Source organism: Leptidea sinapis, chromosome 21, assembly GCF_905404315.1.
Source record: "Leptidea sinapis chromosome 21, ilLepSina1.1, whole genome shotgun sequence".
Taxonomy (NCBI): domain Eukaryota; kingdom Metazoa; phylum Arthropoda; class Insecta; order Lepidoptera; family Pieridae; genus Leptidea; species Leptidea sinapis.
In genome coordinates this window covers 3,222,339-3,246,719 of record NC_066285.1, presented here as the reverse complement: position 1 = coordinate 3,246,719, position 24,381 = coordinate 3,222,339, and the positions used below count along the sequence as shown (strand labels likewise).

The 24,381-nt window shown below is 38.0% G+C and overlaps 1 protein-coding gene and 1 long non-coding RNA gene across 4 annotated transcripts; one reads left to right on the top strand and one right to left on the bottom strand.

Annotated features, from left to right (window-relative positions):
* Positions 1-2,969: 2,969 nt before the first annotated feature.
* LOC126970531 (aurora kinase B-like) lies at positions 2,970-8,133 on the bottom strand. 3 transcript variants are annotated; one of them, XM_050816496.1, is made up of 7 exons: positions 7,913-8,133; positions 7,642-7,833; positions 6,528-6,684; positions 5,863-5,999; positions 5,152-5,383; positions 4,798-4,925; positions 2,970-3,465 (listed from the first exon to the last, which is right to left on the bottom strand). In XM_050816496.1, exons 1-6 carry the CDS (start codon positions 7,981-7,983, stop codon positions 4,824-4,826), a joined length of 891 nt encoding a protein of 296 aa, XP_050672453.1. In that variant the 5' UTR covers positions 7,984-8,133; the 3' UTR covers positions 2,970-3,465; positions 4,798-4,823. The 3 variants fall into 3 exon arrangements, with proteins under 3 accessions (XP_050672453.1, XP_050672454.1, XP_050672455.1); XM_050816497.1 differs by lacking the exon at positions 2,970-3,465 and having other exon boundaries at positions 4,762-4,925; positions 7,913-7,987; positions 8,069-8,128; XM_050816498.1 differs by lacking the exon at positions 2,970-3,465 and having other exon boundaries at positions 4,762-4,925; positions 7,913-7,987; positions 8,075-8,098.
* A 2,531-nt stretch (positions 8,134-10,664) lies between these two features.
* Positions 10,665-12,284, top strand: LOC126970547 (uncharacterized). The gene is made up of 3 exons (XR_007730658.1): positions 10,665-10,911; positions 11,461-11,728; positions 11,812-12,284. It is a non-coding gene; the product is annotated as an uncharacterized LOC126970547 (long non-coding RNA).
* The last annotated feature ends 12,097 nt before the right edge of the window (positions 12,285-24,381 follow it).

The window sequence follows — 24,381 nt, the reverse complement described above, 5'->3', positions numbered from 1 at the left end:
TGATGACCAAGTATTACTTGCATCTTCGGCCGAGGAGTTGCAGGAGATGGTAACTGCTATGAATGGATCTTTTGGTAGAAAGGGAATGAAGATGAATATAAAGAAGACGAAGGTGATGGTGTTTGAAAGAGATGAGGTAATGACAGACTGCAATATCGTTATTGGAGATGAAAAAATTGAACAGGTGAATGAGTTTGTGTATTTGGGTTCTAAATTTACAAGAGATGGAAAGTATGAGAGTGATATTGAAAGAAGAGTGAATGCAGGAAACATAATGAATGGAGCTTTGCACTCCTTTATGAACAGGCAAAAGGTGTCTAATAAGGCTCGTTTGGCTGTGCATGAGGGGGTGTTGGTTCCAACACTCATGTACGGAAGTGAAAGTTGGGTATGGCAGAAGAAACATGAAAGCAGAATAAATGCAGTTGAGATGAGAGCGTTGAGAAGTATGATAGGAGTTAATCTGAGTGACAGGATAAGAAATAGTGAGATAAGGAAACATTTTGGTCTGAATGAAGATGTTGTGACATAAGTTGAGTAAGGTATGCTGAGATAGTTTGGCCATGTCGAGAGAATGAAGGAAGAACGATTGACGAAGAAAGTGTATAAGGCCAGTGTGAATGGAAGTGTTGGAAGGGGTAGACCTAGGCGGACGTTTCGAGATCAAATCAGGGACGTCTTGAAAAAAGGCCAGGTCAAGAGTACCCTAAACCGAAGAGCATGTATGAAAGGAATAATGAAAGTGGACGAAGCGAAACAAGTGGTCTCTGCCTTCACCTACGCGAAAGAGGCGTGATTGTATGTATGTTCTTATACATATAACGACACTAAGATGATAATTATAGATTTATAACTTAACTATAAATTATTGTCCTTTTGTCGTGCACAGTTGTTGTCATATAAATAGGAAAAATCTGGATCACCTAGCGCTACGAAAATAGATAACGACAGATTCTCAAATGTATCTACATATAAAATTTCATAAAATCGTTTCGGGAGTATGGCAACAAATAACGTGACACGAGAATTTTATATATTTAGCTAAGATTAGATACATGACGGTGGATACATTGTATGTAGCTTTCGTGTATATATTACAACAGTCTTTAATCTGTGAGTCGCGACCCCGAGCCTTACTTGGGGGGTCACCGGCAGAAGAAAAAAGGCAGACTACAATAAAAAAAAATTTAATAAGAAGGATGGGCTTGATTAATTTTCTAAAATATCTCAAATCGTGGTGCTATTTTAGTATAACATTTGAAATGATATCAAATAATTTTCTAATGGAAGTCTTTTTAGTCTACATATATGTCACCATTGAAGAGAATGTGAGGTCACACAGATGGTGATTGGTACTAATAATTTTAGAGCTTCTCTTGCCAGCTCTGGATATTTTTGTTTTTTTAATTAAATTATACATTATTTATCTGATTTACAAGGGGTTTGCCACAATTTTTCAACTTGATATAGAGTCGCGTAATAAATAAGATTGAAAAACACTGACAACATGTTATACATACCAGATTTTTTTGTTTCCTCACATCTTTGCCAATCTCGTCCAAATGAAGCAAACAATTATTCCATTTTCTTCATAACAATGGTGATATCGCAATTAAAAATATTAACAATTTCTATCCAATAATCATATCTCTTCGTTTTTAATTTATACTCAATAATAGTGTGGCGATGATTTGTAACATTTGTCGAGTAAATCTTCCGGGAGAAACTTGTGTCTTCTATCGAGTTCTCTCTTGAGATTGGGGTAAATTGAATATTGTCCAATTTAACCCCAGAAGACTCAAGTTTTTTCAGTTCAGAGCGTTTAACACGAAAAAAACCATTTTTCGTATCACATGATAATAGCCCTCAAATCCTCGCCTAGTATCGGAATACTGGGTCTCCAAATATCGAGCGATTGCCAATTCTGTGGTCATCTGGACGCCAAAGCCAATTTGGCTCTGCCCGGTTTAAGGTATCGCCGTGCTATATTACGGCATTACTTCAAGCCCACATCCTATCGCTCCACAAAACGCTGATCCGGCCACATGGGTTATTACTGTCCTCTCTGGTCTGGTGCACCCCAGTACCAACTCGATCCATTTGACCGCGTGCAACGTAGAGCTGCTCGGGAACCCGGTGCGCTATGAACGGATGGACCACTTGGCGTTGCGTAGAGACGTCGCTTCTTTGTGACGGGGAGTGTTTCGAAGAGATGCTTCACATTCAACTTCAGCTGTGTGGTGGCGGCAAGAACTTAACACTAGTGACCCGAACGCTCATTTGTCCCCCTTTTTCACTAACAAAAAATACATCAATCGAAGTACTAGGTGTAATTAAATTTTTTTTTATGGAATAGGAGGATAAACGAGCGTACGGGTCACCTGATGTTAAGTGATCACCGCCGCCCACATTCTCTTGCAACACCAGAGGAATCACAAGAGCGTTGCCGGCCTTTAAGGAAGGTGAAGGTGCGCTTTTTTTGAAGGTACCCATGTCGTATAGTCCCGGAAACACCGCACAAGGAAGCTCATTCCACAGCTTTGTAGCACGATGAAGAAAGCTCCTTGAAAAACGCACTGTGGAGGACCACCACACATCCAGATGGTGGGGATGATATCCTTATTTGTGGCGTGACGTGCGAAGGTAGAATTCGGCGGCAGAAATCAGGTTGAACAGCTCTTCGGAACACTCCCCGTGATAAATGCAGTAGAAGACACACAATGAAGCGACGTCTCTACGCAACGCAAAGTGATCCAGCCGTTCACAGAGCACTGGTACCCCGACGTATTTCGGGGGTATAATTTTATATTCGAGCTGATGTATTTTTTTCGATATTAATAAATCAGTGCTGCAGGTTACTGGTATTTGATCTATACTAATATTTTTATAAAAGTAATTGTAAATTTTAGGGAGTTGAACAAAACACATTTTGAAATGGCATAAATTTTTGAATATGTTTAACAAACAATGTTCTTTTAATAATTTTAAGCAGAACTAAATTCTAATAGACGAGTGTTTTTAAGTATACATTGGCAATATATTATTTAAGACACAAAAATGAACTTATAATAATTTTCAGTCTTATAATTTGTAATATAACTATTCGTCAAAATTACACATATTTTAATATTTTTTCTGTACATACTAAAATACAAAGTCGGGCAATGTCTCCGCTAATTCTTAGATCAAGCAAAGTATTTGATGCGGTTTACACGAAAACTTTACATAAGTACTAAAACAATTTTGTTTGTCGGTAAATCAAATCAAATCAAAAATATAATATAATTTGTAACGTCGTTTTCTAAAAATAAATTAATATACCGCATTAGAGAGACGCTGTGCGGCACGTCGCCCGACGGTACGTACCTATCGCATTAGGCCCGGTATCCACCAAAGCGTAGAGTAGATGCGCCGCGAAGCTGCCGCGTTATTTCCACTAAAGCGGAAATGAGATGTTATGAGTACCTTTGAACAAGACATACTAAGATTTATGAACCATACGTCGCTCGAACTGTTGGCTCAATGGAGGAGCGCTCGGATGGAACCCGAGAGGTCGCAGGTTCGAGTCCCGCATCGGTTACAAATTTAGTATATTAATGTTCTTATTTTGTAATGGTTAAACTACAAACCTATCGAACTATGATGATTCTAAAAAAAGACATTATTGCCTTAGCTTAATCTATGGTATTATAATAAAAATAAAATATTTGTCCTCCTTTTCCATAAAAAAAAGTGATATCTACGGAAGAAGACGGAAAATGTCTAGGAAACATCCTACACGCATCTCAGTTCTGCCGCGCCGCTTGATCGCTCGACGCGGCAGATAATTCTGTAGAAGACATCTCCTCTCCTCTTGATCCATTTCCGCCAAAGCTAAGCGGATAGGAAATAACGAAATCTGGTTGGTCATCAAAATACATCTCTTCTCCGCTTTGGTGGATACCGGCCCTTATGCAGTTATAAGTTACAGAGTTAGCGGCTCGCGTTATTTTTATACCAGTTCGGGTGCAACTTTATAAGATCACCGATAGTAACGAGGATTTGGTCATTTTTTCTGTGTAGTGTGCAGAAAAAGAACCAATTATGGAAGTGAAAAAATAAGGGGTCGGTTTTTAAATCGTGCGCCATTCGATAGAGTATTTTTTCTTTCATCTGAAAATCGAAGATGATAGTGGCAAATTTTTTGTTAATATAACTCAATAAATTAATAAAAACTCGGTGAAACTGTAGATTTTGTACAGATTAAGCATTAAATTTAAAAATATGTATGTTTCACTGATTATCTTCAGAAATAGCGTAATTTTTAAAATTTAAATATGTGTTTTTTTTTGTTGAAATAAATTGAAATCACTTTACGACGAGAAGAGGCTAGGTTAGCTTAGTTTAGAACATATTGATGTGCCCTTTCTTAGGTTCTATGTGATAAAAGTAATAAAATATGTATATAGTGGATTAAATAAATGTTTATAAAAATCAATTTAGTATTATTTGATATAAATGTTAACATAACCTCAAATTTTACTGAACTTAATTTTTTTTTACTGTGAAACTATAGATTTGCTCATAAAAATAAAGTATACTATGGGGTCAGAGAAAACACCCCCTCTTCCCCAAACTCTCTCCTTGTCGTTCTCCTTAAATCGAAATTATAATTCCTCTCTGACATACATCTGCTACAATTGAGTCAGTAACCAATTCATTCATTAACATCACATTTTTCACCTGGTTTTGTTAGGTACAATTATATGATAACGCCAGGGATAGTTTCAAGTCTAATATAATTTAATAAATACCAACATGATTCAGAAGGTTAATTAATCACTTCAACAGAGACTTATTGGTTTAATTTTTACGAATTTTCGGACCCAATGATGTGTTTTTACTCCATCTAATGACAATCTATTTCTGCCTGAGGGCTGTAAAAGCTGAAAAAAACCATTATAGCCAATTAATATACATACTTCCAAGTTATAATATATCAAGATACATATTTCTATACTGAAGTCACACCTAAATTGTGCTTCAATTAATATGTTCAAAGTGTTCATTCCAATGAGCATGTTACTGAACTCACGGCTCATTGAATTCGCGCTATAATTACAAATTATAAAAAAAATATTCATTATTAATATACCTAATATTGAGTTATACCTTAGAAATGAGGTCTCTAGCGCCATCTGGTACACACGCTGGGTAAATCATGTCTAACGCCAATATCCTTTCTTGTGTTCTGTCTTGCCCTTCACTCTCAAACGGTGGTTTCCCAACCAAAAGCTCATACAGCAGGATACCTAAACACCACTGGTCCACTGTCACATCATATATTTCTTTTTTTATCATTTCAGGTGGTAAATAGTCCAGTGTACCGCACAATGTTTTTCTACTGTAATAAAAAAATATAAATTATTTTATCAGGAACCATTTATTTTAAATAATCCTATTGTATTAATATTGCTGTTTCGCTGTTATTGCACTACAAAAATTGGTGATTGGCCAAATAGTATAAGAGAGTGGCAGTTCATGTTGCATCCTAAATGACACAAAAAAATTCTCAGGCACTCTAGGAAATATCTACTCTCCCACATAAAACTGATTCAAAACTCAATTTCAAATATTTTTTTATTAAAAATAGGATTTAAAATCACTCATTGAAATTTAAAAACTACCCATTCGAAATGGTATGCCTCAGACCTGAGAAGAATGGGTCCAAGAAACTCAGTAGGCATTTTTACTTAGTTTAGTTACAATAGAAACGTAGTATTGTATAATTAAATAGCGTTTGGGTGTTCACTCCATACCCTGTCTGTGATAATCATTAAGAATTTATGTTATAGTAACCTTTAACACACAAATGTTTTTTACCTTTCTGAAGGTGCATGCACTGACCACCCAAAGTCAGCTAATTTTAAATCTCCATTCATTGCTAATAATATATTCTCTGGTTTTATATCCCTGTGTATAACATGATGTTTGTGACAATATTCAACTGCATCTGCCACCTGTTACACAAATAAGATCCTACAAAGTAATATATTATATACTCAGTCAAAACCAATTAAAACAACATTAAAGGCAATACTTGTTTAAGTTCCGACCATACTGATGGACTGCGTTCATCAGTTTGTCCTTAAAGAGCAGAAAATTTGGGACAACACACACATACATTCAAATGAACATGAAGAACAAAGAATCTATCAATGAAGAAACAGGATCTGTGACAAGTGATAGTAGCATGCACTATAATTGATAGGAGATGGCATTAACAACTGGATCTTTAGGCGCAAAATATTTACTAATTAACTGAAATAGCTGAAGGTTTTCCACAATGAAGGATTTCGTCAGGATTTTTCATTTAGCTAACATCCTACACATTTCCTGTTTCTCTGTAATGATGGATAACTTCTTGAAAAGCAAAGGTAAGATCTAAAAGTGAAACATTGTTAAAAGTTAGGTAGAAATAGCAGCATTGTGAAAGTTTATCAGGATCGTACACCTTTCAGTCAAGTAAAACTGATAAAATATATTACCTGATAAATGTATCTTGCTGCTACACTTTCAGTTAAGCGATGGTTTGGCGCATTTGTTATTTGTTTGTAGAGTTCTCCACCAGCTGCAAACTCTAGCACAAGGTATATTCGGTTCTGATCATGAAACCATGTAAGCAGACGCAGAATATGAGGATGCCTGAAAAACAAAGATTGATAACATTATTTTTCTACTCTATTCTGCCTACTGTGGTAGGTATACCACAAGAGACAGTATTTGCTTTCTATTTTTATTGGCTATTGGTGCAACATAGCAAAGATAGCAACAATTTTTTTTTCTTATTTTATACATAATACAAATATATGTATATTTGTTTGCCCTGTTAGACTATAAAGGACATACACAAATATAATTACTTAAATTATTAAATATACTGAGGGATATTTACAACTTAATCTTATTCTTTTTAATAAATCCACACAAAATACTTACAAAAGAAGTGAAAACTAGGGAGAAGAGACATTTAAAGGATGATGGGCGGGGAACTTCAGTAGGTATAATATTGTATAAAGGTTACATTAAAGGGCACTTAAAGAACATATGATCCAAATTTCCCTCATTTACACACCAACCACATCTACCAACATTCAGAAAGGGAATTGTCTCTTGATTCTTAGTTTTGCTAGAATAACTGGAGTACCAGCATGGTTTAAACATAAAAAACAAAAAGTTGATATAACTTTTATTGAGAATTTTAAATTTGGACAGCCAAGGTTTTTAGGGATTTCAGGTTGGAATTCTTCATAAGTTTGCCTTTAGAATTTTCGGAAACTTGCCATATGTTGGACCAACACTCATGCATCTTGGGTTTCAGGATGGTGCAGAAGAGAGAAAATTTTACAAAAAAGGATTGCAGAATATTAGAAGTGACCTGTTTGAGTAGCAGACTTCGCACAGGCATAAATATTTTACTAAATGTTAAATGAATCTCCTAACAAGATCAGCTATTTGATGCCACCAGAACTGCATTTATTTTTTTGCCTGCAGTGTGTGCGCTGACATGGGTGTCAGGTAGGTTTAGTGGAGGTTTTTATTAATAATTAAACTATTTATAAATTTAAAAAGACTAGCACATATTATAACAGGACAACTTACTTCAAATGAGATTGGATTTCAATTTCTCGTAAAACTTGTCTTTCACATTTTGACTGTTGTATTTGAGATTTAAGAAGTGCTTTTATCGCAACAAGGATGCCAGTTTTTTTTTCCCTTGCAACATGAACACGTCCAAACTTTCCTTGTCCTAGAGGTGCACCTAGCTCGAAATCTCTTGGTGACCATTTATACCTATAATTTATAAGTTTTTACGAGAGATATAATTTGAACAACTCGTCCATAAGTAAATACAATAATATATTGTACTTACGGCTTTCCATATGCGTCGTGATTTAAAATCTTTTTTTCGATTTCTTTGACCTCAGTGTCCAAATTCAACATTGTGCTGAAAATTAAAAACAATTTACCCAACTATCCACTTTCAATGCTTACTAGAAATATGTTGGAAAAAAATAAAACAGATAACTTTTACTCTATTATTCCCTATTCGGTATTCCCTAATCTCGGAGATTGTCGTTAAAATTTTTAAATTTTAATTTTTTTTTTTTTTTTTAATATTAATTCGTTCTTTCGAACAGGCTATAGCCAGGGGCCTTACTGCCTTGTCGTTAGTATTTTCATTTCTTTGGTATTTATTATTTTCACTATTTTGTTTTACAAAAAGTCCAATCCAGTTTTCTCATTTCATCTTACATTATTTCCATTTTCCTTTTCCAATTATGTATATTCGATAGCGAATATTTATAGTAGTTTCTTTCATCAAATCCAATCCAGTCTTAAAGTCATCAGTTATTTTACCATTTCCGTTAATGTATAATTCTCTAAAGAATATTTTCCATATTTTCCTTTTAGTAAGTCCAAATCCAGTAATATAGTCTCTAATAATTTTCCCCTTTTCTTAAAGTCAAATCCAGTGTAATTTGCATAACTTTTTAGAATAATACCTACCTATTTACATTATCTGTTCAGTTCGCGAATTGCGCTATGCTATTACTAGTTGTATATGTACAAGTTATAACGTATTTACATAATTATAAACAAATTTACAACGTATGTATCTACAAATTACAATGTATTTACAGTACTACATACAAATTTATACAAGGACATATAAGTTGATGTGTCCTAATAGATCTATTACTGAGAGCGGGATTATATTGGGTGCACCATATATTTCCAGTAGCTCATCCATCAGCACAAGGCGCTGTATGCCAAAGGACGAACAATCAAAAAAGATGTGATCCAGAGACTGATCTTGTTGCTTATTACAATGGTCACAAAAAGGAGAGGAGACAATTTTTTTGCGATGAAGATGAAAATTCAATCGATAGTGACCAATACGCATTCGTGTTATTGTAGTATAGAACTTTCTGTGAGCGTTATTTTTAAACTTACAAAACCAGGGTGTGCTATTAACGGGATTATCTAACAAAGTATACGAATGAGCCTTATTTTCAACTTCTGTACAATTGTACCAATATCTTCCCCAAAGAAGAGTCATACGCTGTTTTAGATTACTTATTATATCTGTATATGGTATGTTAATGTCTAGATCTTTGCAATCAGGATATAGGGATAGATCGGATATATTAATGATAGTTCTAGCTAGAAAATCAGCGCTTTCGTTTCCTGCTACTCCTATATGGGACGGGACCCAAACGAAATCCACTTTAATATCGATTAAACATAATTCGAACCACAATTCCTTTATAGCAAAAATGATGTAATTGATGTTAGCACTCATTTTGTTATTTGACAAACTTTTTAACACACTCATACTATCACTAACTATTACCCACTTCTTATTAAGTTGATTTTGTTTCTTAATATGCTTTAAAGCAAAAAGAATAGCGACGGCTTCAGCAGTAAAAATACTGGCATATCTATTAATCTTAAAGCCAATACCCTTCCTAATTTCAGGAAGGTAGATTGCAAAAGAAACATTATTATTGTTTTTTGCGCCATCCGTATAAACAAATTTACAATTAGACCATTCTGACAATAATACATGAACCTCCTCTTTTGAAGTTAAATTTGGATCTATTACAACATTAATTGCAGAATATTTACATCGAAAAGAACCTGCATGGCAGGGAAGTATATCATTATTCCGATGAATATTTAAATCTTGTAGAAATTTAAAAAATGAAGAAAAATCTTGCAAGATAAACAACTGTCTCGGAAATGAAGACGATTGATAAGCAATAAGATTCTTAAGAAGATTGTTCGTCGGCAAGCTATAGAGCTTTAAAATAAATCTTTCTTTAAGATAACTAAATCTAATACACAAAGGAGGAAGGTTGGCCTCGATTTGCATAGCAGCTATTGGGCTAGTTTTAAGTGCACCCAATATTGTACGCATACATTTATTTTGTATTTTATCCAGACTATTAACAATTTTGCTGTCTGCGGCGAAACAATGAAAGCCATATTCAAAATGACTACGAATAAGCGATTTATACAAAATTAACAATATTTTAGGGTCCGCTCCCCACGACGTTGCACACAAAGATTTTAATACATTATAAGCTTTATTCGCTTTAATTATAACACTATCTGTATATTTTTTCCAAGAAAGTTTTGGAGTAAATGTTACACCTAGAAATTTTATGTCGCATGAAATAGGCAGTGGAATGCCATTGTATAAAATGGGAGGCAATATGATGCGTTTACGACCAATCACAAAGACTTTTGATTTGGTTGGATTTACATTTAAATTAAGATAAGAAAAGTATTGATATAAATTTACAAGTGCTTTATTAATAGTAGCGGCTAAATTAATCAGATCAACTCCCGATACATAGACGACTAAGTCATCTGCATACTGTAGGTTTACTATATTTGGCCCCAAAATAAGGTTCAATCGTCTTATGTACATAATAAAAATTAAAGGAGACAATATTCCCCCCTGACAAACACCTAGAGAAGAAAGTCGTGGTCCATACAAATGTTTATTAAATTTTACATATACTTTTCTGTCAGTCAAAAAGGATTGCATCCAATTTATTATTTTACCTGGTATCCCTAACATTGATAACTCGTCACAAAGCACGGCAATATTTACACTATTGAAGGCACCTGAGATGTCAAAAAATACAGACAAAAGATATTGATTACTTGCTAAACATTGATGCGCATCAAGCTGTAACTGCGCTATACTCTCCCTAGAAGACCGACCTTTGCGAAAACCAAACTGATTATTAGGCAAAAGACAATTTTGTTCTATAAAGAACTCGAGACGTTGTTTCAGAAGCTGCTCAAATATCTTCCCAACACAAGACGTGAGAGCTATAGGTCTATAAGAGTCAGGTATCATTTTATTTTTGTCTGGCTTTAAAACTGGGATTAAACAGTCTGTTTTCCATTCTGCAGGAATAGTATTCTCCTTCCATAGGCGATTAAGATTATTTAAAAAGATGTTGAGACTGTGGCAATTAAGTTTTTTGAGTAAAATATATGGAATGGTATCAAGACCGAAAGATGTATCTCTTCTAGTAAATAAAGCGGATTTTAGTTCTTGTAAAGAAAAAGGCTCTATCAAATATTTATTACTATCATTAACAACATTTACATAGTTAGTTAACTCATTTGATACAAAGTCAGAAGTATACTTTTGTAGAAAATCTGGAATCCAACTATCATTCAACACACTGTCAGGAATGTAAGTTTTGTTAAATTTGCGCATGTATTTCCAAATTGAAGACAAAGGAGTACAACGATTAAATGAATTGCACAAGCCTATCCAGCTATTTCTTCTTTCACTTTTTAAGATAAGTTTTTTTAAAGCCCGCAATCTCTTAAACTCCACATAATTTTCATCAGTGGAGTTGTTTTTAAAATTAATGTAACCATTTTTAGCATTTAAAACTGCTTCTGTACACCTCTGATTCCACCAAGGCGACCAAGGATATTTAAAAGATTTTTGTGAACAAGAACTAGTAGCATTATTACTATTAGAACTTTTGGAAAACAGACAGCTAGGGATTGACTGCTTGGCAGCAGAAAGTAAAATATTACAAAAGGAATTAAAAGCATCTATTGAAGATAAAGTGTCAAATTTAACATCATCCAAATAAGAAACAACTAAGTTACTATACATATTCCAATTCACCTGCTTATAATTAGGGTGAGTGGGCAAATGTAGATTATTACATAATGTGTTTTGCAAACTAATACTATCACTACTTACTGCCATTTTTATTATTACAGGGAGATGATAACTACTGCCCAGAGGACTGTCAATAACTGACCAGTCACATAAAAGAGCCAAAGATGGAGTTACCAAAGTCAAGTCAAGAGCATTAGGACGCCAAGATGGAGATCCTATTGTGGTAGCTTGACCATTATTCAGAATAACAAGACCATTCTCATCTATAACCTCTAAAACATCTTTACCTCGAGGCAATGTATCAACACATCCCCACAACATGTGATGAGCATTGAAATCACCTGCAAATATCATTGGCTCTGGAATGGACTTAATTAAACTGTTTAAATTGTTTTTATTAAATGGAGGATTTGAATTGGAAGGACTGTAAAAACTCACAATACTCAGTTCTTTGTTATTAATTTTAATTTTAATGCAAACATTTTGTAGAGCACTATCATAATATGTATTTATGTTAGAAAATGTGATATTATTATGAATAAAAATTGCTACACCATTGTGTTTATTACCACAATCATTCCTTATTGTGTTATAGCCTTTTATTAAAAAATACTGATGTGGTTTTAACCAAGTTTCCGAAATTATAGCAATATGGATATGATTTTCATATAAAAACCTTGTAAAAATAAGCCTATTACTAATAATACTTTGAGCGTTCCACTGCACTATATTCAATGTATCCATAATAACAATTAACTAGGTGTCTTTTTTCTAAAAGTGTTATTCAGAATTTCCTTAATACTATTTGAATTTATAGTTAACTTATCTTTATTTGTACAAATTTGTAAAACTGCTTCAACCAAGAGGTTCATAAATTTGTCAGATTTTATAAGATTGCTCAGGTGTGTGTCAATATACTTTGAGTTTAATTGAGGGAAAGCAGATTCATTGAAGAGATCTGAGTATCTAACACTACGGGACTTCACTTTGTTTTCTTCAATTTTTTGTTTTTTCAGAGGACAGGTAGATGAGATAGCTATGTGATCTCCACCACAGTTGGCACATTTTGTTAAAGTTTTTGGACACATTTTAAAATTGTGATTGTCAGAACATATGGAACAAACTTCATTGTTTCTACAAAATTTAGCAATATGGCCAAATTTCATACAGCGTAGACACTGTTTAATAGGGGGTACATAAACATTAACCTCATGCCTCCAGTGATCAAGTGTTACATACTCAGGTAACAACGTTGATGCAAATGTGACTGCAACAGTTTGCGTTGGAACAAAGGAGACAACACCCTGTGGGTCCTTTACTCGCCGCATGAACCTTCTCACAGCAATAACTTTTTTACTCGATGCAATTAATTGATGAATTTTTTTGTTGGAGTAATCAGTGGGAACAGAAGTAAGAACTCCAGTGACCTCCGTTTCAGAAGCCGGAATTGAGGCAACCATCTCCAACTCGCTAAGTAACTTTTCATTTTTTAAAAATACATTCGCATTGTTAGGCAGGTCAAAGGTAACACCAACTTTAAAAGCATTAACGGACCTCAGGTGCAACACACCCGATACGCAATGCCTCCTGATTCCATTTGACAGACCCAACCTGTCCTTGTCTGATATTTTGACTTCACCCTGCTTGCGATTGAGAAATACAATAAATTCCTTCTTATTTGAATTTTCGTCGTATAACCTATAATAATTTGTCGCTCTATAAGGGGTATACTTCTCTTTATCCTTTCTTCTTACAATGAGACGTTCAGTCACCTCCGCGTCAGATACCGAGGATTCGGATAGGGGAAGTTCGTCTGCTGGTTCTGCGTCGCTCTGGCCGTTCTTCGGCCTTTTACCTGTACGCTTCCCCATGGCGATGGGGAAGCGCACTTAACAATTTATATATACAAAAATCGAATATTTATAAACCAGGATAAACAATTTACAAGTATGAAAAATATATGCACTATGAACAATAATTTAAACAATTTTTTTTTGTATAAGCGCGCCTTCCTTCGTTCACTCGTTCCCGCCAAAAAAAAAAAAAAAACCTTTAAATTTTAAATTCGATTAATTTGTCAATGTCATAGATACCCCATCGGTCTACTATCTATACCTTCCATCTATCCGAGCCAGGCAAGAGTCATAGACCCCACAGCCTCGTCGATTTTCAGTTTAATTACCGAGATTGTTTCAATATAAATCAAAACCGATTCAATCGTTTTTACATAGGTACCACAGTTCAGAGGAGTTCCTTATTATTCACCAATCGTTTCTCATTAGTAGTAGTAGATTTTCGATCTACTAGGTATACTTCGTGCATGTCCACTTCATCATCGAACATCTTACCATTGAAACAATCAGGTTTTTAGGAATTCACATTTGAATTGTGATATCCACTGTTAGCTACAGCTCACTGCCAGGATTAATTCAAGAAATCACACCCATACGAGTTAGTTATACCATGTTACAGATGAAGCTTAATCGGGGAATAAAATAAAGAAAGACCTATGTGTCTGATAGGAGCATCTAAATTAATGAATTATGCATTGTCAGGAGATCATTCAAAACGTACCAAAATTTGAAAGGGTCGACCAAAAAAAAAAAGTTAAGTAACTATTTTGATAGAAATTGTTATTCTAAACATTTTTTACTTCTGCAGCAAAATTGTACGACCGTTACTTGAAAGGTGAGACGTGATGGCTAGTTGAATTTGTCTCTCGCGTGGTAATCTAGGCTACTGCATTTTCACTACATATCCAAAATCTTGAAGTACAGGAGCTGCTTCTCTAAAACCACGGTCCAATATGAAAACGTCTCCTCTGTAAAACCAATAAAATAGTCCATCACCATCTTCGTTTTCATTATGAATAATACTGCTCATTATCTGTATATATATATGAAGTAGTGGCCGCATGTGGGCCAGATACAATAAACTAATTTAATTCTAAACTAAAAGAAAAAATAATACTAAATTTCCACAACTTTTGTTATTCCGTGCTTATCATTCAATCAAAATCCATCCTGCATCCATCTGCTCCAGCGTCCACACCAAAAAGCAAAGCTAAGAGCCCAGTATTAAAAAAAGACATTACTCTCCGGAGCTGGACCTCTACCCGAACTGAGTTCGAAGGAAAGATCAGGGCTAGCCCTTCCTCTTGATAGAGCCAAATTGTCCCGGATTTCCGATGTGATGACCGGACAAGATATAATTCGCTCTGGGGTCCCCACCAACGCCCCAATTATTATACCCCAAGAACATAATGCTGTCGTGCCGAAAACATCTAGCGCAGAACCCGTAGGCTTCCGTGCTGGACTCACAGACCCTGAATCGTCTCTTTAAGACAAAATTGCCCGCCTACTAGAGGAGGGCCCGAACCCGCTGAGTCAAGAGATCTTATATAGTTACTTAGTTAGTTAGTTAGATCGGGTACTCAGTGCTCTGCGAACGGCTGGATCACTTGGCGTTGCGTAGAGACGTCGCTGCATTGTCTATATTCTACCGCATTTATCACGGGGAGTGTTCCGAAGAGCTGTGTGACCTGATTCCTGCCGCCGAATTCCACCTTCGCACGACACGCCACAAGTTAGGATATCATCCCCACCATCTGGATGTGTGGCGGTCCTCCACAGTGCGGTTTTCAAGGAACTTTCTTCCGCGTACTACAATGCTGTGGAATGAGCTTCCTTGTGCGGTGTTTCCGGGACGATACGACATGGGTAACTACAAAAAAAGCTCGTACACCTTCCTTAAAGGCTGGCAACGCTCTTGTGATTCCTCTGATGTTGCAAGAGAATGTGGGCGGCGGTCATCACTTAACAATAGGTGACCCGTACGCTCGTTTGTCATCCTATTCCATAAAAAAAGTCTAAAAGACGTACACGAGGCAGTCAACCCTGGGCTAGAGATTGTGTGGGAGTGATAGAGGACTTAAGTTTCCCGGTCACAACTAGACTTTCCCCCAATGAGAGAGTGTCTATCAAACGCATGCAAAGAGGGCCTGACCGACCAGGCGGGCTCCTCTCTCAATGCCAAAACAAATATCATGGAGCTTTCTTTAGTTACGGCGGACATCAAACTCGCCAATAAATCTTTCAAGAACCAGGTAAGCTTCTATGAGGCTTCCATCAATGACTTAGCAACACAATGGAATACGATCACTCAAAGGATGGCTCAGCTGATGGAGTCGGTAGATAAACGGGTCCTTGAGTTCTCAGAGATACAGATGTCTAGGACTCAGGTTGCTCCTTCCGTCTCGCCAAGGACTGACAAAGTCACCACACCACTCACCACCACATCACACCAGTCCCTCCACTATCCTCAGCATCAGGGATGCTTCTTCATTACTCCGAGGGAGTTTTATGAGTAGATTGCCAGGGCCGCCCCGATTTTGACACCCGAATAGAGAAGGGTTCTTACTTAAAGCAGATAGTTGACAGCGAGGTGAAAATACCACTGCTATAGATTTTATTAGATCTGTTGTAAGAATCAAGTAGATCTAGCAGCATTTCACCATAATTATGTAGAAACAACACTCGCGACCATCCAGAACAGAGTGAAGCAGACTCTAATTGGCTCGTGAAAGTGGTAGAAAATATTACGTTTAAATTAAATGGATACAATCTTTGACTGAATACAATCCATTAATCGACGAGACAAGCTTGAATGGCAAGCCTGGCTTTAGTAAAGTCTTATAGCAATAGGGGAGAGCAGGTAGGATTTGTACACTTCTTACTCTAGCACTAGTATAACACATAGTTGTATGTTGATTCGACGTATTATAACCAAGTTGTGGTGCTATTTCCAAAAAATGGAAATTGTACGAATGCAACCCATACGCGGGGTACCTTCGTATACGGTGTGGGGCACATTCGTACATCACTATGTACACCACTGTGAGCCTCCGTAAAACGTGGTTAAAATGCCATTTATACTCAACATAAGCTTTATTAATATTAAATTAACTTCGAATTGGCCTTAATGACTGTAATAAATAACAATATTGTTTTTTTTTACACTTTAGTAGTTATAAATATGAAACAATTGAACACTTGTCGTTAAATCAAAATAGTAAAACATTTTTTATAAAGTTCTCTTATTTCCTTTTTTGTGAATTTAATTTAACCTATTGTTAAGTGATCACCGCCGCCCACAATCTCTTGCAACACCAGAGGAATCACAGGAGCGTTGCCGGCCTTTAAGGAAGGTGTACGCGCTTTTTTTGAAGGTACCTATGTCGTATCGTCCCGGAAACACCGCACAAGGGAATTCATTCCACAGCTTTGTAGTACGTGGAAGAGCCACAGTGCGGTATACAATGAGCTTCCTTCAATACCGCCACACATCCAGATGGTGAGGATGATAACCGAATCGAATTCCGATTATCGAATTCTTCGCGAGTACAATAAGTTAAACGATACCAATTCAGAACTTGATATATTCGGTTGTGGGCTGGTCAGGTATAAAGAAAGTGTTATTAAACACTTAGCTGGTACTCAATCTGCATTTTTTTTTATGGAATAGGAGTACAAACGAGCGTACGGGTCACCTGTTGTTAAGTGATCACCGCCGCCCATACTCTCTTGCAACACCAGAGGAATCACAGGAGCGTTGCCGGCCTTTAAGGAAGGTGTACGCGCTTTTTTTGAAGGTACCCATGTCGTATCGTCCCGGAAACACCGCACAAGTAAGTTCATTCCACAGCTTTGTAGTACGTGGAAGAAAGCTCCTTGTAAACCGCACTGTGGAGGACCGCCACATATCCAGATGCTGAGGATGATATCCTAACTTGTGGCGTGTCGTGCGAAGGTGGAATTCGGCGGCAGGAATTAGGTTAAACAGCTCTTCGGAACACTCCCCGTGATAAATGCGGTAGAAGACACACAATGAAGCGACGTCTCTACGCAACGCCAAGTGATCCAGCCGTTCACAGAATACTGGGTCCCCGACAATTCGCGCTGCTCTGCGTTGCACGCGGTCAAATGGATCGAGCTGATACTGGGGTGCGCCAGACCAGAGATGACAGCAATACTCCATGTGTGGCCGGACCTGCGCTTTGTACAGCGCTAGAATGTGGGCCGGCTTGAAGTATTGCCGTGCTCTATTAATGACGCCCAGCTTCTTTGAAGCCAATTTGGCTTTGCCCTCCAGATGGCTACGGAATTGGCAATCGCTCGAGATTTCGAGACCCAGTATTCCGATACTAGGCGAGGCTTTTAGGGAAGTGTTGTCGAAGAGCGGTGATGCGACAAATGGGGTTTTCTTAGTGGTAAACGCGCAAACTTGAGTCTTCTGGGGGTTAAATTGGACAAGGTTCAATTTACTCCATTCCGCGACCTTCTCAAGAGAGGACTCGATAGAAGACACAAGTTTCTCCCGGCACTGGTCGACGATTTCCCGAGAGAGACGTGCATGGCCCGTGTATACGGCATCACCAGTGCTGTCATCTGCATAGCAATGAATGTTGGAGGTGTCCAACATATCATTGATATGCAGAAGAAACAGCGTGAGAGATAGCACACAGCCTTGGGGCACTCCAGCATTCACGGGCTTTGGGTTCGAGCAATATCCGTCGACAACGACCTGTATGCTGCACCCAGTGAGGAAGCTGGAGGTCCACTTGCACAAGCTCTCGGGAAGCCCAAATGATGGAAGTTTTGAGAGGTGCGCCTTGTGCCATATACGATCAAAGGCCTTCGCTATATCCAGGCTAACTGCCAGGCCTTCCCCCTTGCTTTCAATAGCCGCCGCCCATCTTTGTGTTAGGTATACCAGAAGATCTCCAGCCGACCGACCATGGCGAAAGCCGTACTGTCGGTTGTTGATCAACTGGTGACCTTCTAGATATACCAAGAGCTGGCAGCTGATTATGGTCTCCATGATTTTGGAGAGCAGCGAGGTAATAGCAACAGGCTTGTAGTTTGCCGGATCCGAACTGTCTCCTTTTTTTTGGATCAGATGGACAAGGGTTGACTTCCATGAGTCAGGGACTACGCCTTTGGAATAAGAGTGCCGGAATAAACGCGTTAGCACCGGTGTCAACTCAGGGGCACACGTTCTAAGCACGATTGGAGAAATGCCATCCGGCCCGCTCGACTTCCTGACGTGCAACGAAAACAGAGCTCGCCTAACAGTTTTCCGTCTGAACTGTACTTCAGGCATAGAGCTCTGACACCGCGGGATGGTCGGCAGTGTTTTTCCGCTGTCGTCAAGAGTCGAGTTGGAGGCAAAAAGAGCACAAAGGAGATCAGCTTTCTCTTTTGCCGTATGGGCCAGGGTGTCATTTCTCATGTGCAACGGCGGAAGGGACGGCTGGTTGAAGTTTCCAAGAGCAGCTTTCGACAACGAACAGAACTTGCGTGTTCCGGTCGGGTAACTGGAAAGCTGCTCGCCGATTTTGACGACGTGCTTCGATTAAGCACGGGCAATTTGCCGCTTTAAACATCTGGACGCACGGTTATATTTCCTCTTAAGAACCATTGGCTACTGCAACGGCGCAGGCACTAGGATCTTCAGAAGGGAAACAAACCCTGCCCCAAGGGAAGGATGCAAAAAAGGAACGCATCCTATCCCAATCTGCTGACTTCTGAATCTGGTGCCAAACGCGTCGGGTCACTGGTGGTCTGCGACGTGGGCGTCGGATAGGCACTTCACTCCTGACCAGGCAATGGTCGGACGTTCCGAGAGGGGCGTCAACAAAGACCTGATAACCATCGGGAAGATCTCCAGAGACTCCATCAGCAGAAGATCTAATAAGCACGGCAAGTGGCTTTCCACATCCGGGAGCTGCGTTGGCGACTCAACCAATTGGGACAGACCATACGCCAATGCAAAATTATGCACAGATCACCCTGCGTAGTCTGTGGTGCGTGATCCAAGCCATTCGGCATTGTGCCCGTTGAAATCACCCAAGACTACGATTTCAGCGGAGGGAATCTGTGCAAGCACGTCGTCAATTGCCGCTTGAACGCAGCCCATGAGTTGATCGGTTTCTGCGTAGCCACTATGGGACCTGTAGACACACGCATAGATGCGGACGCGGTTCTCTAAATCTACGCGGAGCCAGAGAGTAGACAGGTCCCTACCCTCAAAATTGCCGAGACGGCGACAGCAGATATCCTCCCTAACGTACACACATACCCCGGCATGAGGCAAAAAATTGTGCTCAATTTTGTGTCCGGGATACGTTAAACATGACGTATCGCTAGGACGAGATATCTGCGTCTCCGTAAGGAAACACAAGGCCGGCTGCGCCGTCTCAAGGTGGAGCGGGGTGCCGTGGTGCTACTGCCTCGTTTGTCCTCGGTCATTCGCGGTTCTGTGCCCTTCCCAGAATACGAAGAGCAGCCCGAGCGAGAGTGCTCGGGGAGGGATTCTCCGGCATTGGTAGAGCCGGTACCCTCCTGGGATAATTTCTTTTTTTAGACCGCTCTCAAATTTTGTTGGGGGGAGGGGGAGGGGAAGGGATGGCCTTCGGTCCTCGACACTAACCTATGCGAAACATAGCGGCACTAGGCCGCTACTTCACGCCGGTATTCTGTGCTTATTATTGCTTATCTTATTGTGAAGATTTATTATTGCCCTCTAAGGGTCCTTTATTTGATTAAGTATTTTCTTTGCATTTTGTGAACAGTGCTCTAAATCTTCAGAAAAAATAAAATAAAAAAATGTACAAAGCAAATGGGTTACGAAATTCAAAAGTTTCAATTTCAATTGTTAAAAACGTTTAAGTGGTAAAGGTTACATACTTTTATGATTAATACGTCTAGATAGACTATGATAGCTGTGAAAACGTCGAAAAAATAGACTTTAGAACTAACCTCTATTTTGAGCAATTCACGCTCACTCACACAAAGTGTCATAGAAATCGCGAGTATAAGACGTAGCTTGTCACGCACAATAAACTAATATTCCTGGCCTGCTTTTATCGGTTGTCTAACAGCAAGAGACTCTTTCTAGATAATTATCTAAGGTTACTAATACTTATAACAAAATTACTTTCTAATGACATCATAGATTGAGAATGGAGCGTTCGCCATTAGGCTATTCAAATAATAGATTTAGTTGTAACGAGATTTTAAAAGAAGAAGAAGCCCGCTGATTTTCCTGCCAAAATCATACCTTTCATGTTCATATGTAAATTAATTCTAATGGATAGGCTTTTATCTCAACTATCATCAACAAAGGCCAATCATACCAGTGAGCTGACAATTTATATTCTTTTTTAATTATTTTACTTCGTATATTTAATTTCCTTACATTTATTAGAAATTAGATTATTCATATAGATGTTTCACAGGGCTTCTAATCCCGCGGCCTGTATTCAATTTCGGCATTTGCGGGACTACGAATTTTCAATCCCGCGGGATCTCGGTATTTGCGGGATCCCGAATATTGAAAATATGCACATTTTCAAACAATGAATTTATCAACTCAACATTTATTTACGTACATATAACTATTAAAAAGAGATCAATCAAATTATGCTGTTTTGTTTTCACAAAAAAAAACAATAACAATTTCTGAATCAAAAGCAAATCAAAACAAAACAAATCGTTGTCAAAAGATATACAAATCAAAATTAAAAAATCAACCAAAAAAACCACATTTTAAACTGATAAATTATTATGAAATTATTAAGTTTGCCAGCTTTTAGTCTTAACTGAAAATGTTTGCGAAGGAAACACAACATGTCTAAACTGTCGTCTGCCAAACTACTGCGTATTTTAGATGCAATATAGCCTGCAGAAGAAAATGCCCTTTCTGCTTCCACACTTGTGGGCGGTATTCATTTTAAGGGTTTGTACATAGGCTGCACTAAAAGTATCGGGAATGGAATATTTCCACTGTTCCTGTCATATTAAAATCTTAATTTAATTGAAAACTCCTTGCTTTTAAAAATCGAATACCATTTATTTATTTAAAAAAAGATTCTCGGTCTTGTCACAAGGTCTTGTCAAACTTCTTTAGTCGTTGAGAAAATGGAATTTACTCGAGAAAATTCTAGAGCGATGATTTATTATGACTTTCGAAGTGTTTTAACACAAAAACAGTGTGTTGATGATGTTGTGATGTGTTGATTTCTGCATTTGGTGAAGAAGCCCCATCCAAAACCACAATTTATCGCTGGTTTGCTGAATTTCAACGTGGACGTGTCAAGCTCAGTGATGATCCCCGTCAAGGTCGTCCAAAAACTGCAGTCACCAAAGGAAACGTTGATGCTGTGCGTAAGCTGATTGAGGAAGATCGACATGTGACATACCGCGAAATTCAGGCAACTTTAGACATTGGCATGAGTCAAATACAAATAATCTTGCATGAACAATTAGGTGTAAAAAAGTTGTTATCACAATGGATACCGCATTTGCTCTGTGAAGAGTGGCTCGCGTTACTTGGTGCGTCAGAACTCTCGAAAGATTCCACGCAGGATCCTCAAATGCTGTATACAACATCGTATCAGGTGACGAATCCTGGATATACGCGTACGAACCCGAAACAAAAAATCCGTCACGAGTTTGGGTGTTCGAAAATGAGTAAAAGCCAACAAAAATTGTTCGTTCACGGAGTGTTGCAAAAAAAATGGTGGCCACATTTATCTCCAAAACCGGCCATGTTGCGACTATTCCTCTTGAGGGACAAAGAACGGTTAATGCAGAAAGGGGCTGGCATTTGTTTGCCACAGGTCGTTCTGAACTCCGTAAAGAGAACTGCAACCGCCGCATCATCCTCCATCACGACAATGCGAGTTCTCACACCGCGCACAGAACAAAAGAGTTTTTAGAGCAAGAAAATATAGAATTATTAGACCATCCGCCGTACAGACCCGACCTAAGCCCTAATGATTTCTATACTTTCCCTAAAATAAAGAATGAATTGCGTGGTCAGAGATTTTCATCACCTGAAGAAGCTGTGGACGCCTACAAAACGGCCATTTTGGAGACCCCAACTTCCGAATGGAATGGTTGCTTGAATGATTGGTTCCATCGTATGGAAAAATGTGTCAAATTTCGAGGAGAATACTTCGAAAAGTAATAAATGCATTTTTAAATAGTAATGTTGTGACAGCTCCTTGATTCCCGAAATTTTCAGTGCCGCCCTCGTACGTGAATGAAAGATTTATGTATCAATAAACTTCACAAAAATACGAAACAGTTAATAACTTGAATTATAAAGAATAATATTTCACGCAGATTATCCTATTTTGCATCGCATGCACGCTTTTTTTCAGTCCCGCAATTCCCGCGGATCCCGCGCTCGTAATCCCGTATCTCGCGGGATTGGAAAATGGCGCGGAATCCCGCAATACCGAGATCTCGGAAAGCCCTATTACACACCTTCCCACGTTACGTGCCATATTTTTTAAGAGTTCCTAAATCACTTGTAAAATGTAACGTAATAATAAGTTTAGTCACTATGTAAGTACCTACGTCACTTCAAAATAAGGTACCTCTATAGAGTAAGACCTAAGTAAAAAGTCGTCTCTGGTTATTTTATTATCAACGAAATGTCGGTGATTAATTCAATAATAAACAACACATAAATCATTCTGCGCTCGACAACGAGGGTTGAACCCTAGAATATTGGGGTTGATTATGGCTGCATGGACCGATATCGATTCTGTCAGACTGAATAGCTTAAACGAGCAGGAAGGAGAGTAAATACCACGTAATACTTTGACAGTTATTTGTTAAAATCTAAAGCTGACATCTATAAAGCCTACTTAGAGTTTGCTCAGACTTTACTCACGTAAAAATTAGCTGAGTGTCATACAACTTGAAGTCATTCCCGACTCGTGGTCACACCAGTGTGACTACGAGTACTTTTTTTTTCCTCATCGTCACACCAAGGGTTTTACTACACCCTGTTGGTAATTGATATAAGTTATGTGTCAATTTCTATTCTCATGATCTCGACATTCTCGATAGTTTAGATAACGAATGGCTACGGACGGAAAATATTTTTGAATTGCTTGGAATTGGATCAGAGATCGGACTAGTGCGTAAGCAATAGCCGATTTCGGTCCGAGATTTCTAGACCTGTGTTTTCAAGGATACGGATCGGACTCTGATCGGACGTAGTGGTCTTAAAAGAGGACATGGAAATTGACATTGAAAGAAGCCCAAGGAAAAAGAGATAAATTGAAAAAGATAAGTTACACGCAAACGAAACTTATTAATAATTATATGTCTTTAGGCCATTTTATGGAAATACTACGTTAATTATTACACCTATGTACAAAAGTTATGCATCTTTGCCTGTTTTGACAGATTGTACTTTACACACTATTAACTTTAAGATATAAATGGTGTAGTTAAGCCCGTGGTGTGACCACGAGTCGGGAATGGAAGTTCATTCCTTTAAATTGGGCTGTCTTAGCTTAAACTCAGCTTAAGCTCAGTCTAATTTCAGCAGTCAAATGATTATAAAAACGAAATCAAAGATTATGCTAAGCTTACACTCAGCTTAGGTAGTGGGTAGTAGTAGCTTTTATACAAAGTTAGATTCCTAAATCACTTATTAAAATACAGAATCTACTGATTTCGAAAAGTGTGCGTCGGGATTATGTAAATCAATACAATACAATAAAAATGCAGCCCTAAATCTGTTAAATTTCTATTTAAATGAAAGAGTTCAGATAGTCGACGTAACCGGCAAACAGTCTTCGGATAAAC